At 38.0% G+C, this 19148-nt stretch overlaps 1 protein-coding gene across 2 annotated transcripts in view; it reads left to right on the plus strand.

Annotated features, from left to right (window-relative positions):
* Window positions 1-9264, plus strand: part of Agtpbp1 (ATP/GTP binding carboxypeptidase 1) — a 176252-nt gene extending 166988 nt beyond the window's left edge. For both annotated transcript variants that reach the window (XM_042671080.1, XM_042671081.1), the window contains exon 26: window positions 8530-9264. In XM_042671080.1, coding sequence (XP_042527014.1) covers window positions 8530-8707 — 178 coding nt within the window. In that variant the 3' untranslated portion in view covers window positions 8708-9264. The remainder of the gene's footprint in view (window positions 1-8529) is intronic.
* The last annotated feature ends 9884 nt before the right edge of the window (window positions 9265-19148 follow it).

Here is a 19148-nt window from a genome sequence, read left to right on the forward strand (position 1 = left end):
TTCAGTTCACCATTTTGTTACTGTCATGTCTAAATAGGCCTGCATTCTGGTGCTTTGTTTTATATTGTTATTTTTTGTGACAATATATCCCTGTGTAGCCTAAGCTGGCCTCGAACTTGTGATTTTTCTGCCTCATCTTCTGAGAGCTGGGATTACAAGTGTGTTACCACCATAACCAATTTTCTGATATCTTGAATAGCAAAGAGGTTTAATAGAAGCAGGTAGCATATATTTTACGATAATTGTGAACTTTTTATGTTTAGGTTTGTATAGTGCTTGGTAGTTGAACTAGAGAGTACACAGAAAACTTTCTAAATCTGTATGAAGCAGTGTTGCTTCTGTTCTCTATAGAAATCACTTTAATCATAACCTTTTCCTATATGATAATGACACAAGTCAGAATTTCATTGCATTCAGCCTATCAGTAGCTTTGTGGGTAAAGATATTACTTTACTTGAAGCAGCATATCTGATTTGCTTTTGAACTAAAATGCTATTATCTTTCAGAACAAAATGTCTTGCTGAATTGTTTCTGGCCTATTCAACATTACACTAAAATTAAAATCTAGAATATAAGGGTGTTAAAGACAGGTTGAAACAGCAGCTGAGGAAAAACAGGAGAAAAGAAATAAACTTTTGAAGAACAGGAGAACAGGAAGTAGTGGAGAAACTAATAGTGATGGGAAATAATGAAATGCTGATTACTCTTTCCTTTCCTTGCAATTGTAAGAATATTTTAATTCCTATATGCTTATATGAGGGGGAGTATTATAACCCCAGGGCAAGTTACTTGCAAAGTACTTAAATGAAGATTGTTGTGAGAATCATATGTGATAATGCATATGAAGGCAATGCCTAATTATGAAGTATTCAAAACATAAGTTGGGGCTGGGAAGGTGGCTCAGCAGTAGTGTGCTGGCCTCGCATGCACGAGGTCCTGAGTTCGATTCCTCAGCATCACATACACACTGTGGCTAAGGGGTAGAGTGCTAGCCTTGAGCAAAAGAAGCTCAGGGTCAGTGGCCAGGCCCTGAGTTCAAGCCCCAAGCATAGTAAAAAGAAAGAAAGAAGAAAGTTTAATAGCCAGGTGCCAGTGGCTCACGTCTGTAATCCTAGCTACTCAGGAGGCTGAGATCTGAGGATCACGGTTCAAAGTCAGCCCGGGCAGGAAAGTCCATGAGACTCTTATCTCCAGTAAACCACTAGAAAACCAGAAGTGGTGCGGTGGCTCAAGCAGTAGAGCACTTGCCTTGAGCTGAAGAGTACAGGGACAGCGCCCAAGCCCAGAGTTCAAGCCCCACGACCGACCAAAAAAAAGAAAAAGTTGGAATTTTTAATGAGAAAGATGAATTGCTGTGGTTAGTATTTTGACTAAAATTTTTTTTCTAAAGTAAAATTAGTGGGGTGAGATAATATAAATATCAATGATTTTGTCAACTTCCATGCTTTTCAAAGTCTTAGATCTTTTTTGGGAGCTGATAGGAGGTAGTTAAATGAGTAAGCCACAGCTCTTGAACTGTCTAAAATTTAGAACCAATAAAGCAGGCTCACAAATGGGTGGTTTCAACTGCATGCAATACATGATCAAATGGAAGGCTTGTGTAGAACATAAAGAGAATGTAGAGAAAGTGAATACTTAGGAAGAATATCTGAGAGGAAGTGGAGCTATAGCTCAAGTGGTAGAGCGCTCGGCTTGAGCTGAAGAGCTGAGGGACAGCGCTCAGGCCCAGAGTTCAAGCTCCACGACTGACAAAAAAAAAAAGGAAGAATATCTGAGAATGAGTGTGAGCTGAATTTTGGAGGAAATCTAAGTAGTTTGAGGAGAAAGGTGTAAAATACAGCCTATGCCAAGGAACCAGCATCAGTCAAGGCTTATCATATGGGGTGGAGTGGGGGTTTAAAGGGCAGTCAGGACCTGAGATTCGTACAACTTCCTGAGTGAATGATAGGAGACTATTGGAAGAGAAACAGGTGGAAAGAACAGTAAGTTTTCTAGCAAGGAGTTTGGAATAGCCATGGGGCATATTTAGTAAGTCCATGAATGCAGAGAAGTTCAGTAGAGTCAAGACTAGAAATTTGGATTTGGAACTGTTTATAATATAGATTAAAATGAATGAATTCAATTCATGTAGGACATGCATATAAGAAAAGCTGCCACAAGCATTTTTTAAAATTTTTATTTATTTTTTATTGTGAAAATACTGTACAGAGGCGTTACAATTACATGGGCAAGATAATGAGTACATTTCTTATCAAGCATTTTAGCCTCCTCCTTTGTTTGCCCTTCCCACCCCTTCCCATCCTTCCCCCCTCTTCCCCCACTCAATCCTCCCCGCCCCCCTCCCAAAGTTATAAAGTTCGTTTTCGACATAACAATTTGTACTTCTCATTGTTGCAATGGGTCCACCTGTATCCTTATTTAAACGACTTGTTTTTCCCCTTCCCCTCCACAAATTATACCGACATCAAATACAGTGAAAGCAGGGGTTATACTGTGGGGGAGGAACATACACAGCAACAAAGAAATAATCTTATAAATGCATTAGAAACAATCACATGAAAGAAAAAAAACATTTGAATACATATCTTAGGGTTCATTTCCCTAACCTCACCTTATCTGACCTTTTCTGCTTGACTCAGACATGTACTAGATATTGGGTAAATGCCCAAAAGTGGGATTGCTGGGTCATAAAGGAGCTCTATGAGGAGTCTTTTGAGGAACCTCCATACTACTTTCCAAAGTGGTTGAACAAGTTTACACTCCCACTAACAATGAAGTAAGGTTCCCTTCTGTCCACATCCCCTCCAGCATCTGTTGTTATTAGAGTTCTTGATTTTTGCCATTCTAGCTGGGGTGAGGTGGTATCTCAATGTTGTTTTGATTTGCATTTCTTTTATGGCTAGAGAGGTGGAGCATTTCTTCATGTGTCTATTGGCCATCGTTCTTTCTTCTTCAGAGAAGTTTCTCTTTAAATCTTTAGCCCACTTATTTATTGGGCAGTTGTTTCTTTGAGGATTTGTTGTTGGGGGATTTAATTTTTTGAGTTCCAATTATATTTTAGATATGAGACCCTTGTCTGTTGTACGGCTAGTGAAGATCTTCTCCCAATCCGTAGGCTTTCTATTGATCTTGCTAGCTATGTCCATTGCCATGCAGAAGCTCTGCAACTTCATGCAATCCCATTTGTCCAACCTTGCTTTGATTTGTTGTGTTTCCGGGTCTCTATTAAGAAAATTTTGGCCTGCGCCAAGGAGACCTAGGGTTTCTCCTATTCCATCCTGTAATGTTTTCAGAGTGTCTGCTTTGACTTCGAGGTCTTTGATCCATTTGGAGTTGATTCTGGTGCAGGGTAATATATAAGGATCTAGCTTTAGTTTTCTACAAGTAGTTAACCAATTTTGCCAGCACCATTTACTGAAGAGGCTGTCTTTCTTCCATTCTATTTTTTTTTAGCTCCTTATCGAAGATTAGATGGCTATAGGTCTGTAGGTTCATTTCTGGGTTTTCAATTCTATTCCATTGGTCCTGAGGTCTGTTCTTGTGCCATACCAAGCTGTTTTGATCACTATGGCTTTATAGTAGAGTTTGAAATTTGGTATTGATATTCCTCCAGCAGTGTTCTTTCTGTTGAGGAGCATTTTTGCTATTCGGGGTCTTTTATTGTTCCATATGAATTTTTGGATTGCCTCTTCTATTTCCTTGAAGAATGAGGTTGGAATTTTGATAGGTATCGCGTTGAATTTGTAGATAGCCTTGGGAAGTATTGCCATTTTCACGATGTTGAGCCTTCCAATCCAGGGGCATGGGAGTTTTTGCCATTTTCTAAGTTTTCTTTTGATATCCTTTTTCAAGTTTTTAAAGTTTTCATCGTAAAGGTCCTTCACTTCTTTGGTTAAGTTAATTCCTAGGTATGTTATTTTTTTGTGGGGCAGTTACAAATGGAGTTGCTTTCCTAATTTCAGCCACACTTTTCTCATTGTTGGCATACAGAAAAGCCATTGATTTTTGGGGGTTAATTTTGTACCCTGTTACTTTGCCAAAGTTTTGAATCCGCTTGAGCAATTTGGGAGTGGAGTTTATGGGATTCTTTAAATACAAGATCATGTCATCTGCAAAGAGGGAGAGTTTTATTTCTTCTTTCCCTATTTGGATCCCCTTATGTTTGCATCTTGTCTTATTGCTGTAGCTAGGCATTCTAGTACTAGATTGAAGAGAAGTGGAGAGAGTGGACATCCTTGTCTCGTTCCTGAGTTAAGAGGAAATGGCTTTAGTTTTTCACCATTGAGTATAATGCTGGCTGTAGGTTTGTCATATACAGCCTTTATTGTATTGAGAAATGTTCCATGGATTCCTAATTTTTCCAAAACCTTCATCCATAAAGGGTTGTTGGATCTTGTCGAATGCTTTTTCTGCATCTATTGAGATAACCATGTGGTTCTTATCCTTGCTCCTGTTGATGTGATGAATTATATTAATTGATTTGCGTATATTGAACCAGCTTTGCATCCCTGAAATGAATCCTGTTTGATCGTGGTGTATGATTTTTTGGATGAATTGTTGAAGTCGGTTGGCCAAAATTTTGTTGAGAAGTTTTGCATCAATGTTCATCAAAGAAATGGGTCTATAGTTCTCATTCTTTGATGAGTCCCTGCCTGGTTTTGGGATGAGGGTTATGATGGCTTCATAGAATGTGTTCGGTAGTGAACTTTCTCTTTCAATTTCATTGAAGAGTTGGAGGAGTATTGGTGTGAGCTCTGCTTTGAAGGCCTTGTAGAATTCTGCTGTAAGTCCTGGGCTTTTCTTAGCTGGGAGGTCTCTTATTGCTGTTTGTATTTCAGTGCTTGATATGGGCCTGTTAAGCTGGTTTAACTCATCTTGGTTTAGTTTTGGCATGTCAATATTTGCTAGGAAAAGGTCCATTTCTGCCAAATTCTCAAACTTATTAGCATAAAGTTTTGAGAAGTATTCCCTTACAATGTTCTGAATCTTGGTTGTTTTTGTGGTGATGTTTCCATTCTCATCTCTGAGTTTATTTGGGTGTGTTCTCTTCTTTTTCTGATAAGATTTGCTAAGGGTCTGTCAATTTTGTTAATTTTTTCAAAGAACCAAGTCTTTATTTTGTTGAATCTTTCTATAGTTTTTTTGGATTCTAATTCATTTAATTCTGATTTAATTTTAATTATTTCTTTCTGCCTACTGGATTGGGGTTTATCTTGCTGTTCATTTTCAAGGAGGTTCAGATGTCTCATTAAATTGTTGGTTTCACATCTCTCCAATTTGTTGATGTAGGAACTCAGAGCAATAAACTTGCCTCTGAGTACTGCCTTTGCTGTGTCCCAGAGGAGCTGGTAATTTGTGTGCTCATTTTTGTTGAATAGCATGAACATTTGAATTTCCTTTCTAATCTCTTCCATGACCCACTCGTGATTCAACAGTGTGTTGTTCAGCCTCCATGTGATGCCGGACTTTCTTTGGTGGCTTTTGGTGTTGAGTTCTAATTTTATTCCCTTGTGGTCAGAGAGAATGCAAGGTATAACTTCAATGTTTCTGAATTTGGACAAGTGTGCTTTGTGGCCTAAAATGTGGTCTATTTTGGAAAATGTTCTGTGTGCTGCTGAGAAAAACGTGTATTCTGATGCTGCTGGGTGAAATATTCGGTAGATGTCTTTAAATCTAGTTGATCTATGCAGTTGTTTAGATCTGCGGTTTCTCTGTTGAGTTTTTGCCAAGTTGATCTATCTAGTGGGGAGAGTGGTGTGTTAAAATCCTCAACAATTAATGTCTTTGGATCTATGTGATTTGAAGGAAAGTAGTGTTTCTTGGATAAATTTGGGTGCTCCGTTGTTTGGCGAATAGATATTTAGAATTGTAATATCCTCCTGAAGGAGAGATCCCGTAATTAGTATGTAGCGACCTTCTTTATTTCTTCTCACGAATTTTAATTTGAAGTCTATTTTATCTGATATTAGAATTGCAACTCCCGCCTGTCTATGGGGGCCGTTTGCTTGGTAGATTTTGTTCCAGCCTGTAACATTGAAAATGTATTTGTTTTTACCGGCAAGATGTGACTCCTGAAGGCAGCAGATAGAAGGATCTTGCTTTTTAATCCAACTAGACAGTCTATGTCGCTTAATTGGAGAATTAAGTCCGTTAATGTTGAGAGATAGGACTGAGAGGTATTTGGGAGTTCCTGCCATGTTACCCACCTTCTTGGGGGCTGCGAAAACTGGGTTCTTCCTATGGTTCTTGGATTCTCAGTTTGGGTGCAGTTTCTTGGCCTTTATTGTGATCTTGTTGGTTTTCTATGCCAATAATCCATCTGCTTATCAGAATAGGTGAATGGGGCTTCTGTCAATGTCATCAGTATAATGAGCAAGATCAAGGCTGAAAGGATAGAATTGTTTTCTGGACTAATGGTCCCAGCCATTACTTGCTATGGTCCTTTAATTTCCTGAAGCTTGCCTTTCAGGTTGAACTTCTTTGACCTGAAAGTACATCAGCATCTGATATCCTCACCAGGTTTCTTTTCTTCTGTCTTGGAAATTACCTGACTTCATCCTTTAAGAACATCCTATAATTATATATCTCTTATTTTTTTGCTCATTGACTTATATACTAAAAAACACTAATCTTGAAACTGATTTAACCGATTGACTTCAGTTTCCCATTTAGAACTAGGTTCTTATTCTCACACCAAGGTCAAGGAGGAATGGATTATTGTACAAAAGAAAGATGGTTATAGTCATTTTAAAAGGCAAATAATCTGTTCTTAGAAATTCTCCCTCACCAAAGAACTAACAGATTCATATTAAATATGTTTTTCATAATTAAAAACTGAGTGGTAGGCATGTTGTGAAATCACAAACAGTCCTCCAAGACATTTGGCTTCATATATCAGGACTGCTTTATCATGGGCAAGTTCTGAACTTTAAAGAGGAAGTTGGCTATATATAAGTGGTTTTTCAGTTCATTTTTCTTTTCTTGTTTTCTAAGAAGCAAGATTTAAGGCCATTAACAGGAAAAATGTATTTTTGCTACATGAATTTATCTTTCTCTTCTCAGAAAATTAGAATGACATAACCCATTAGCTTCTGCCTTCACTTTCAGATATCTAGTTGACTTTAATACTCAGTTGCAAAAGTTCTCTCATGTCAGGTGTATAGACACCTGCTTATCTGCTTATCTGAACAGATCATTGATTCTTTTCATTGTCTGACTTTGTTAGCCTTCAACTTGCTTCACTTATCAGGAATCTTCTTTTAGAAAGAAACAGGATATAAACTGATATACATCTGTATGAAATTAAGGTAGATTTGCATTGTTTCTTGATGTTGAATGTGTGCACACATGAGTGTGCATGTGTGTAAAAGCAGGACAATTTTTTTTTTGGCTGGGAAGGTGGCTCAGTGGTAGAGCTCTTAACTTGCATGCCTGAGGCCCTGGGTTCGATTTCTCAGCACCATATAAGCAAAAAGAAAAAAGCCGGAAGTGGCGCTGTGGCTCAAGTGGTATAGCGCTAGCCTTGAGCTGAAGAGCTGAGGGACAGCACCCAGGCCCAGAGTTCAGGCCCCACGACCAGACCCCCCCAAAAAAGGTTTTTTTTTCTCCTAAAAGGAAAGAATATGTTACAGACTTTAGTGGAAAACATCTTATTCCCAGCCTACCTAATGAAATATTGAGAGGTACTTAGTGCTTTTAAAGAAATACCTTTGTTCTATACCCCAAAGGCAACGACTCTTGTGAATTCACTTGTTTTTATTTTTATTATAGGCCTATGGGGGCTAGGTATGTGGACTGTTTTGTGGCAACTAATCACTTTAGGCTTAAATGGTAACAATAATTTCTTGTAAAGCCTATTGAAATTGCCTATTAACCTGGTTTACAGTGCTTCAAGAATAACTTTAAAAATGAACCTCAGTAGCCTGCAATTTGATGAAATCCTTGAAAGAAGTAACTTAGTGAGAGGAGTCCAGGTTTTTAAAAGCTAACTAGTAGGATATATGTTTCATGCTCTTACCACTAAAAACAAACAAGTCATACAGCTTTCCCTTTTTATGATACTAGGGTTTGAAACCAGGACCTCATGAAAAGCAAGTACTTTACTACTTGAGCCAAGCCTTGAGCCCTTTTTGCTTTAGATACTTTTCAGATAGTATCTGTCATTGTTGCCTGGGGTATACTTAATTGCAGTCCATCCACTCTGCCTACTGCATAGCTACTTGTCTGGTTTGTTTGTTGAATGGAGCTTTGTTAACCCTTTGTCTGGCTGACCTCTAACCACAATCCTCTAGATCTCTTGTTTCCTAAGCAGCTGGGACGATAGGTATGAGTCTTGATGCCTGGACATCATTTTACTCCTTATTGTCAGTGCCAGGAACTGCCAACTATTAAATCTCTGAACTTGATCATTTTAAAAGCTAATGATTATATTATGTTGAACCCAGCATTACTCTAATATGGTAAATGATCTTACAAAAGAACCTTAAAAATCTCATGAAGTCTTGCATATTCTGTATGTTTTGGCTGCAGCCCTACCACTTACGTTTTGGATGAAGATGAACCTCGATTCCTTGAAGAAGTTGATTACAGTGCAGAAAGTAATGATGAGTTAGATATTGAATTGGCTGAAAATGTGGGAGATTATGAACCTTCTGCTCAAGAAGAAATACTTTCTGACTCTGAATTACCCAGAACATACCTACATTGAACCCTCTGTCATTTCCTGTTTACTGCAAAGCAGATACAAAATATCTTGTTTTTTATTATACAGGAAATTTGAGAGAAAAGAGTTTTAGAGAACTGACTCAAAAAAAGACCAAAAGTAACTTGGGCTTTTTGGTTGCAAGACAATAAATGTTATTAATTCATGATGAAATTGGCACTTGTTTTATTTTAGATATTCAGTTTATGTAGCATTAAATTATCAAATAATGGATTTACTTAAAAAAAAAAAAACAACAAACCATACTCGAATATCATTGCATGAGTTTTTATCTCCTTATAGTACCTGAGTCAAATGGATAATTTTGAAGCTGTCCAAATATAAAATTTAAGTTCTAGAATTGTTGATTATCTGGAATTGCTGAATTCTAATATTTATGTATATGGGTTCCTGTAGATGTGTTTGTGTTGAGGTGAGTAGATAAGACTGTTCCTCTGAATCATGTTTACTGTTGGATTGTGACTAGAGTAATCTAGAATTTACTTTGAAAACATTACATTTTACATTTACTAAATTAAATAAAAACAATATCAAATATTGCATTTACTTCGTCATCCTTTTAACCATTCTAGATTATGTAATGTATAGAACTTTTTATACATTTGAGAAAGATCCAATACTTGAACACATTGATAAAAAGATTCCTTAAAGGGCTGGGAAGGTGGCTCACTGGTGGTAGAGTGCTTGCCTTGCATGCATGAGGCCCTGGGTTCGATTCCCTAGCACCACATAAGCAAAAAGGAATAAAGCCGGAAGTGGCGCTGTGGCTCAAGTGGTAGAGCGCTAGCCTTGAGCTGAAGAGCTGAGGGACAGCGCCCAGGCCCAGAGTTCAGGCCCCATGACCTGACGCCCCCCCCAAAAAAAACAATTCAGTTATTTGGGCATATGTATACCTGTTATTAAAGATATATTTGAGTAGCTCTTTCCTCTGAAGTTAGGATTCATAAGTGCAACCAAACTTTCTTCACTGCATTTAGGTTGTTGGATAGTATCTGTTAAATATGCATTTGTATGTTGGGCTTCTTTGGCATCTCCTAAGCTGTGATTATATACACTGTGCTGATACTGGCATAATATCCTGGATGATTGCAATGAATTCACACAATTTCTTGTAGTAATACCTTCCTGAGTTTGAGCCATCCTGTTGTGGGAATGACTTTGTCTTAAATAAAATAAAACAAATCTAATGACTTTAGGTTATTGCTTTAAGAACTAAGTTTATTTTGTAACAAGACCAAACTCTCACAGATACTGTATTAACTGATGCTTTCCAGGAATTAGATGCTTAGATTTTGTAATTTATTCCTACATGTAATATTTTGAGCCTATTAAAATAGAAGAGAAATTTTAAAAAGTGTATCTCAGATTTATGCATTTTTCAAATTAATGAGGATTTTTTTAGATACCAGTTAGGACATTTTTATTTACAATGTGTATTTTCTTTGTTTTGGGGGGAGTCATTTTTAAAAATATAGGGCAATTGAAAGAGGTCTTTTTCTCTAAATAGCCTGCTTCATATTAATCTCAGAAAATAAAGATTAAATAGACTAAATTTGAGCCACTCCTACAGTGTAGTAGCTTTAGAAATGATTAGAATAATTTAATAAGGTAAAGTATTAAATGTTTATCATTTATTTATAATGACGAATTATTTTTATACATAAAACAATTCCATATTTTGTTACAATTATACTTTTTTTTCAGTGAGTAGATTATGGAGCACTTTTTGACCATGGAGCACTTTTTGACCATGTATGAATTTTTCTTGGCTTTTACAGAATTAGGAATACAAAGTCAAGACAGTCATATACAAAAAGCACTATAGCTAATATAAATGTGAATGATTTAGGGCTGGGAAGGTGGCTCAGTGGTAGAGTACTTGCCTCGAATGCATGAAGCCCTGGGCTCGATTCCTTAGCACCACATAAGCAGAAAAGGCCGGAAATGGTGCTGTGGCTCAAGTGATAGGGTGCTACTACCCTTGAGCTGAAAAGCTGAGGGACAGCGGCCAGGCCCAGAATTCAAGATCCATGACTGACCAAAAAAAAAAAAAAATGAATGATTTAAAAATTTCAGTTTATTACTTTAACATTGTAAAAACTCCTTACTATTCATATTAATGAAGAACATTTTTTAACATATGTTACAGATTTGAACATGCCTTTTATTAAGTATTCACAGAGTGAGGAGACCTTTGTGCTTAGGAAATGATTTTTTCATAGCCATAAATAGCTTTTGGAAAATAAAAATATTTTAAAATCTTAACTTTCCTAATTAGAGGTATAGTTAAGTTTCATCAGCTGTTGGTATCTATTTTGACCTCTGTTTGCCACATTTTTATTTTCAGGATTTCCAAAGCATGGTTGAGCTGTCTTCCTTGCTAAGACCTGAAAGTCAGCATTCTACCCTTTCCAGCAGTGTGAAGTCTGAGTCTAATGATGGAGTCTAGACTTCCTTTGTTCACCTTGCATTTTGTCTTTAAATTTCTTAAATGTAACTTTCATTTAACCTAGTAGTTCCGAAGCTGTGGTATGTATAAGAATCATCTGCAGGGTTTCCCAAAACACAGATTTTGTGATCATGTGGATCTAGTGTGGATTCTGATAACGTATGTGCTTCCAGATTCCCAGGTAGTCATGCGGCAGGCCCACACTTTGAGAATCACGGGATAATCGCATGCTTTCCATCATCACCGGTTCCCAATTGTCATAGGACCTATGAGCTGGAAATTATCACCAGGGAAGTTTAGATTAAATAATTGGTAGAGTAAAAGGAACCAGTTGCACAGAAGCCAAATAAGGCCAAATAGTCACTCAGGTAAAGACAGAGTTTTAGCCAGGTTCCTAGTAACTAGCCTTACATTCTTTCTCCAGAAGGAGATTGTATCCCTACTTTTTCCCAGATAGTAAAGACTGTTACAGGTTTGAGACTTTTTCTTGGATTAATGAAGTGTTTCAGGAAAGGTAGAAGGCAAAACCTGTGGTTTACTTTGGCTTTCGTATTGTGGTCACAGTCTTGGTCAAATACAAGAAATAAACTCAGTCTGCCATTTTTGCTAGTTTTTGTGTGGTATTTAGAAACAATAGTCTGAATTTTAATTGTAGATAAGTAATCTGGAGTTCAGCTTCAGATGGTATGTTAACAGTAATGAATATGCTATTTTCAAAGTTGAAAATCAAAATTAAGATGATTATATTGGTGTAGGTACTGGAATGGATAATATAATGTACTCATGGAATTGTTTTTGTACATGATCCAGAAATAAATCACAGTATTGAAACAATAAATGTATCCTTATAAGTCCCTTTGTTATCCTATACATGCCTTAATCATTGTAAAATATCATTGAAGATGGATATATTTTCTTTTATTTTGAGGAGGATTCAGTAGCTGTATGCAAAACTCTAGTGCTTTCCATTAGGAAAACATTTTTTATAAATTAGAATGCTCTTATTAATACTAAGTCAATATTTCTCTGATTAAAATACATTTCAATGTCATAATTGAAAGGGAAGTTCTCTAGAAGTTTCATTTTTTCATGAAAATGAATATTTTTGAAGGATTAGTCTTTGAAATGTCATGTGTCAGTTGTTTTCCATCATTAGTGATATTTACAAAGCACCTTGTCTTACCTTGAGTGGGCAAATGGATAGTTTTCTTTTTTTATTTTATTTTATTTTTTTTTTGGGTCCGGTCGTGGGGCCTGAACTCTGGGCCTGGGCGCTGTCCCTTAGCTCTTCAGCTCAAGGCTAGCGCTCTACCACTTGAGCCACAGAGCCACTTCCGGCTTTTTTCTTTTTGCTTATGTGGTGCTGAGGAATCGAACCCAGGGCCTCAGGCATGCAAGGCAAGCGCTCTACCACTGAGCCATCTTCCCAGCCCTTGGATAGTTTTCTATGGCCACTTCATCCTGTCCTGCCATTGTACCTCAAAAGCCTTTCCACTGCAAAGTTCCTGACCTGGAAGCCTGTATCAAATCTCACTTTTTAGATTTTGGCTGCTTATTGGCCGAACTAAAGTAAACTTTCAATTTGGGCTTGCTAATATCTCCTGTGTCAAATCCAAATGAATATCCTATTTCTACTGGCATTTCTGCACAGGTTTGTCAGGGTGGTGCTTTGTGTTTAGGATTTTGTTGACATTGTTTCTTGAGAGTTGCCATAGTATTCATGTAGATGCCCTTGTATGTATCTGTAACTCACAAAACCCCTACCAAGTGGATATGGCTTTGTGGGATCCTTTCAGGTTGTAGTCTCAGATAACTTTAGATAAATAGATTTAGCTTCAAATATTTACCTTTATAGTACCAAATGTGACATAGTCTGTGTTGAGACATCACTGATGAAATGCCAATTAATTATGAAGTAGGAATAGTAGAGTAATTTTGATGATACCAAATATTTTTAAATCACATAAAGATGTATGAGATAGCAAAAAATTAAAATAGGAAAGACGAACAAATAAATGTAATCTACACCTTAAAAAATAGATTGGTTTCTAGGCAGATTTTTTTGAAAGTATAATTAGGATTTTTAGACCAGTCAGTACTAAATGTTTACTGAAGTCAGAGTATGCCCTTTTGTATAGTGTCATGACTGCTAACAGTGTTTTTCCACTTTTACCTCGTAGCATATTTGTTTTTTTCTTCATAATCATTCTTAGAAATGGTTCACAGTTCATCTATTCTTTTTCTTTAACAATGTGAGACAAATAAAAAGTGAATTGTATATTCCATGGATAAATTTCAAAATCTGAAATAACACTTAAAGGATTGCCATTTATGCTTACTATAGAGAGTAGTGTCTAGAGCATACTGACCTTTGCCAACCTTTATTTCTACCTCCTAAAGAGCTTTGTAAATTAGAAAAGGAAAGAAAAAGAAACAAAATCACTATTATTCTCACATGCTGAGATGCAAATCTCTTATAAGTTGGACACTCAGGTGATAGCCTCTCAAATATCCCATTCACAGATGAATGTGTTCTGAGGTCACTAGCTTCCTCCAGACAATTCTGGTGGGGAAAGCCTTACTCCAGCTCCCTTGTTGGCACAGTTCCTGTGCTGATTTCAGGGATTGAGCTGCAGTGAGCACGTGGTTTAAGCTAGTCCAAGCAGAATGTACATCAGGACTTTTGGTAGAAAAGAGTTAGAAGACTTTTCCTTGATAAGGAAGGACAAAGCCACTGGCAGCCACTATGTAACCATGAGGAGAATGTGCACAGGACAAGCCAGTATTTAGGGGGTAGAGCCAAGATACCAAAAGCAACTGTTCCTACTACTTCATCCCTATCTCAAGCTGTATTTGAAACCTTACATTGTGTCTATTGTATGGCCTTCATTATTTAATTGCCTTCATTGCCTTCATTCTGTTTCTAGTCAGCTAAGTCTGAAACCTATCTGAAAGGCCAGCAACCAGACCATTCCAGAAGAGGTGGCTCCTTCCAGAGCACATGTCCTCAGAGAGTCAAAGGATGAGTTCTTTGACACAAAGGATATTGGGCAGGCCAGACAAGGAACTAATTTTTATCTACCTAAAATATTTGCAGGCTTGGAAGTGGACTATGTTTTGTCATTATTGCTTTATTGTCAGGGAATATTTTCTTCACTGATACTTGTCTTCATTTGTTTAAAGTCCTAAAAGCTAGCCTTTAAGCATCCTCAAATCCTGTCTTGTGGCAATGATTGGCATAAATGTTAAATATTAATATTGAAATGGAGCATTTTTTATGCCAGTCCTGGGTCTTGAACTCAGGGCCTGGGTGCTGTTTCGGAGCTTCTTTTGCTCAAGGCTTAGTGCCCTACCACTTGAGCCATAGCTCCAGTTCTGACTATCTGAGTGGTTTATTGGAGATAAACTACTCAGGACCTGTCTGCTTGGGCTGTATTGGAACCATAATCTTCAGCCTTCTGAGTGGCTAGGATTACAGGTATGAGACACCAGCACCTGGCTGGATCACTTTTTTTTTTTTTTTTTTTGGTTGGTGGTGGGGCTTGAACTCTGGGCTTGGGCACTGCCCCTGCACTCTTCAGCTCAAGGTGAGTGCTCTATTGTGTGAGCTACAGCACCACTTTCTGAAGCACCTTTTTAATGGTGCATTATGATAAGATGGAGGGAGGGAACAGATTCCTTTAGTTGAGTTTCCTCAATTAGACCAATTATGCAGACGGAGAATAGGAGTTGAAAGTCTCTAGCCTGAGAAACATGAAGTCTTAATAATATTTACCTGGCTAGTTCAAAGCCCCACCCACCCACTGGTAGGAACTGCAAACCCATTCTTTTGTCATCCACAGAAGATTTGAGTCCCCCTTTAAGGAGGGCTTTCTTCAGTTTAGAATGAAAAACCTAGCACTCATTAGTTTTTCCAGGAGACAGAAGCCAAGTGATTGACATGCAAGTGATTGACGTGGGCTTGCTGGTAAGAGCCCAGCAGGGACTAGTACCAGGCAAAGACTAAGCCATTCCTTGCTCAGTCAAATGGTCCGTGCCTCCCTTTAAACAAGTGAGTGAGAGACCCTCTGTCTTGTGTCAGTAACTTAACAATACTGGAAAAAAAAATATGCAGTTGTTCACTTCGATGTCTTGGGGTTTTTCCGGCAGGTGAGAGTTAACAATTATAAAATACAATGTGTTGAGCAGTTTTGGGGGGACTTTGTGAAAGTGCCGTTTTCTTTTTTAGAATCATCTTCCTTTTACCCATGGAAGGTTTCTCATATTTTCCAAATCACCGTTTTTATGGATGGTTGGAAGAAAGGCAATACATCTAATGTTTGTTTATTACCTTTTTATCTTTTTTTTTTTTTTTTTTTTAAGGAAGAGTCCCTGGAGTCTCTTATATTTAACAAAATAGGTAGTGGTTTAGTAACAATCCTTTTTCCTTTTTTTTTTTTGCTTTCTTGAATCTTGGAAAGCTGCTTTCATTTCTGTGATGGTGAAGGGAAAGTATTTTGTTCAGTAGACTTAAAAAATAAAATAAATTACCTAAAGAACATGTTATCCAACAGACTTGCCTCTAGTGAACTGTTGCTTTTTCTTCAAAGAATTTATGACCTTTTTAAACTAGAAAGATGGCTTATTCTGTAACTTCATTATCACATGGCAGAGCTAGGAGATAAGTATTAGAAGTGATCTCATAAATAACTATTATCCAGATGGAATAGTAGAGGTTAAAAACCAGAGCATAAAACAAGAACAAGATGATCTATACGTTCCACTTTATATTAGCTTATTGTAGAGGTATTTGCAAAACTTTTATAGCCAGCATCTTATTCATAGGTAGATTAAGCTTTTTTGTCCTATAATCAAAATTTTGAATTTTTGTTAATGAGGAAATAGAAGATATAACTGCTGCTGTCTGACAAGATGCCCTTTCCATTTGCCTAGTGAAAGACATACATGTAGAGAATTCTTAAGAAAACCATCCCAAAGTCCAATGTGGAGGCATCCTAAACAAAGACAAGTTCAAGAACGCTCCTCAATATCATATGGGCAATTTATATCTTTGCAGAGAAGCCCATCAAAACTTATGAGGCCTTTTAGTTGGGCCACCACAAAACATGCCATTCAGTCCAATACTGGAACGGAATACAACAATTATTTTTTGCTTTGATGATGATAAAGACATTTCCAAAGTACTGTGATATCCACTGATACTATACTATGATATAGACATGATTTGTGTGCATGTCAGTGTGTATACAGAAGTATACATGCATCTGTGTACATGAAGTTTTTGTGGTACTGTTGATTAAATTTAGGGCCTTGCGCTTGCTAGATAGGTGCTATGCCACTAGACTCACACCCAACTTCATCATCTTTATGTATTATTTTCTAGGTATGGACTAACTATGCGCAGGCCTACCTGGGCTATTCTCCTACTTGTGTTTCCTTGTGTCACTGGCAAAGACAGGTGCACACTACTGCACCCAGCCCTTGTGCTACCTCTATAGATAACAAGGATGCATAGTTTTACTAAGTCATTAGTTAAGATGGAGTCTGTTGAACTTTTCTGGCCTTGAACCACAATTCCCACCTCTGCCTCCTGAGTAGCTAGGAGTACAGGCTTGAGCTACCACATTCATCATGTATGCTTAATGCTCACCATAACCCTATTATAAGTACTATTATCACCATTTTGCAAGTGCACACATTATTAAGGTTACACAACTAATAAATGTTAGGAAATCCATTGATTCTAGAATACAGTTGCTATCATAGGGCTTCACAATATCTGACTAGGGTTTAAGCATGGACGTACAGATTTGAGTCTGCATTTTGCTAGCCATGCCTAATTAAACAATGTCCCTGACCCTGAGTCTTGGTAATGTTATCAGGGTGGCCTCTGTTATGTCAATATTTCTGAAGGAGCACTCTGTTTACGGTTCTGTCTCTCCATTGTGTGCCTCCTGGTGGACAACAATCTCCAATCACTGTATGATTTGGTTCCCATCATGAACTTTTTTTTTTTGCCAGTCCTGGGGCTTGAAGTCAGGGCCTGGATACTGTCCCTGAGCCTCTTTTGGCCAAGGCTTGCACTCTACCACTTGAGCCACAGTGCCACTTCTGGCTTTTTCTGTTATGTGGTACTGAGCAATCGAACCTGGGACTTTATGCATGCTAGGCACTTCATGCATGCTACCACTAAACCACATTCCCAGCTCCCATCATGAACTTTTTTGTTGTCAAAAAAGAAGATGGAAGCAAAATTGCTCTGTTGTCTAAACTGGAAGAACATAGCTTTTTGGGAAAGGTTGTTGGACTGAGAAAAAAGTAAGGTAAAGTATTTCCTATGTTACTTGTCTATAGAGTTTTTAAAGTACACACACACACACACACACACACACACACACACACACACACACACACACACACACACACACACACACACACACACGCACACATAATGACAGACAACAGATGAGTGAATGTTACGTCTTGGGGGAAGAATTCCAAATGAACTATGTCCTGTTATACCTACCTAGGTATGCACTGGACAGGTAGTATAGAGGGCTCATTCAGAAGCAAGCTATGGTCTCCAATAAGTAATTATAACCTGGTCATCCTGCAAATGCCATCTGAAGGTGGTCTTGATATGTAGGGAATCTCATGAAAAATCTCTAATGGCTCAGAGAAGAGAATCAAATGGCCTGAAATCAGACAATGACAAAGGCTTGTCTCAGAGCAGGAGCCAGCCTGTACCCAAAGAACTGGGGTTTAGATTGAATAAAAAATGTCAACTTGGACATAAACAATTAAACTTGTTTTTGAAGATTTAGTAAAGGGGAAAGTTGTTTCAGAAGCACTACTGTTCTACAGGTCCACATTAGGAGTCCAAACCAAAACTTTACCTTTAGTTCTTTGGTATATTGATTTTTAAGCAGCTGCCATCTCACATCAAAGGGATTCCTATCTGCTTGATGATTTATAAGAACATATGTAACAACCAGAGGTATAAGTACACCACAGGTCTTTTAAGTGATCTTTTTTTTTTGGGGGGGGGGGGTCCGGTTGTGGGGCCTGAACTCTAGGCCTGGGCGCTGTCCCTCAGCTCTTCAGCTTAAGGCTAGTGCTCTACCACTTGAGCCACAGTGCCACTTCCGGCTTCTTCTTCTTCTTTTTTTTTTGCTTATGTGGTGCTGAGGAATTGAACCCAGGGCTTCATGCATGCAAGGCAAGCGCTCTACCACTGAGCCACCTTCCCAGCCCCGTGATCATTTTTGTGTCTTACCTCCCCACTTAACAACACTACTATATGTTCTCCAGTAGTTCATAATAGATTTGTTTTGTTCTAGCGTAATCCTGCAATCTTACTAAACTGGAATTCTGTGTGTGTGTGTGTGTGTAAGTTTCCTGACTGTTTCAAGGGACAGAAGATGTACTTAGATGTTATAGGGTGAATATGAGATGTCCCTGGAAGCCTCGTGTCAAAAGGCTTGAAACAGCTTGGTGCTATTGAGAAGTGATTAGATCATGAAGTTCCTAACTTCATCATTGGATTTATAGAGACTATTCGTGCTCAGCCCAGGCAAAAAGTTCACAAGATCCAATCTCAACCAATAACAAGCTGAGTGCTATGATTCACATCTGTTACCCCAGCTATATGGGAAGCATAAATAGGACAGTTGAGGTCCCTGCTGGCCAAAGCACAAGCAAGACTCTATTTGAAAAATAACAGCAAAAAGGATGAAGTATGTGATTCAAATAGCAGACTAACTTCCTAGCAAGTATAAAGCAGGAATTCAAACCACAGTATCATTTAAAAACATTTTAATAGCCGGGCTCTGGTGGCTCACACCTATAATCCTAGCTATTCAGGAGGCTGACATCTGAGGATCACGGTTCAAAGCCCAGGCAGGAAAGTCTGTGAAACTCCTCTCTCTAATAAACCACCAGAAAACCGGAAGTGGCACTGTGGCTCAAATGGTAGAG

This window comes from Dipodomys spectabilis, unplaced genomic scaffold, assembly GCF_019054845.1.
Source record: "Dipodomys spectabilis isolate Male_0828 unplaced genomic scaffold, ASM1905484v1 ptg000597l, whole genome shotgun sequence".
NCBI classification, from domain to species: Eukaryota; Metazoa; Chordata; class Mammalia; order Rodentia; family Heteromyidae; genus Dipodomys; species Dipodomys spectabilis.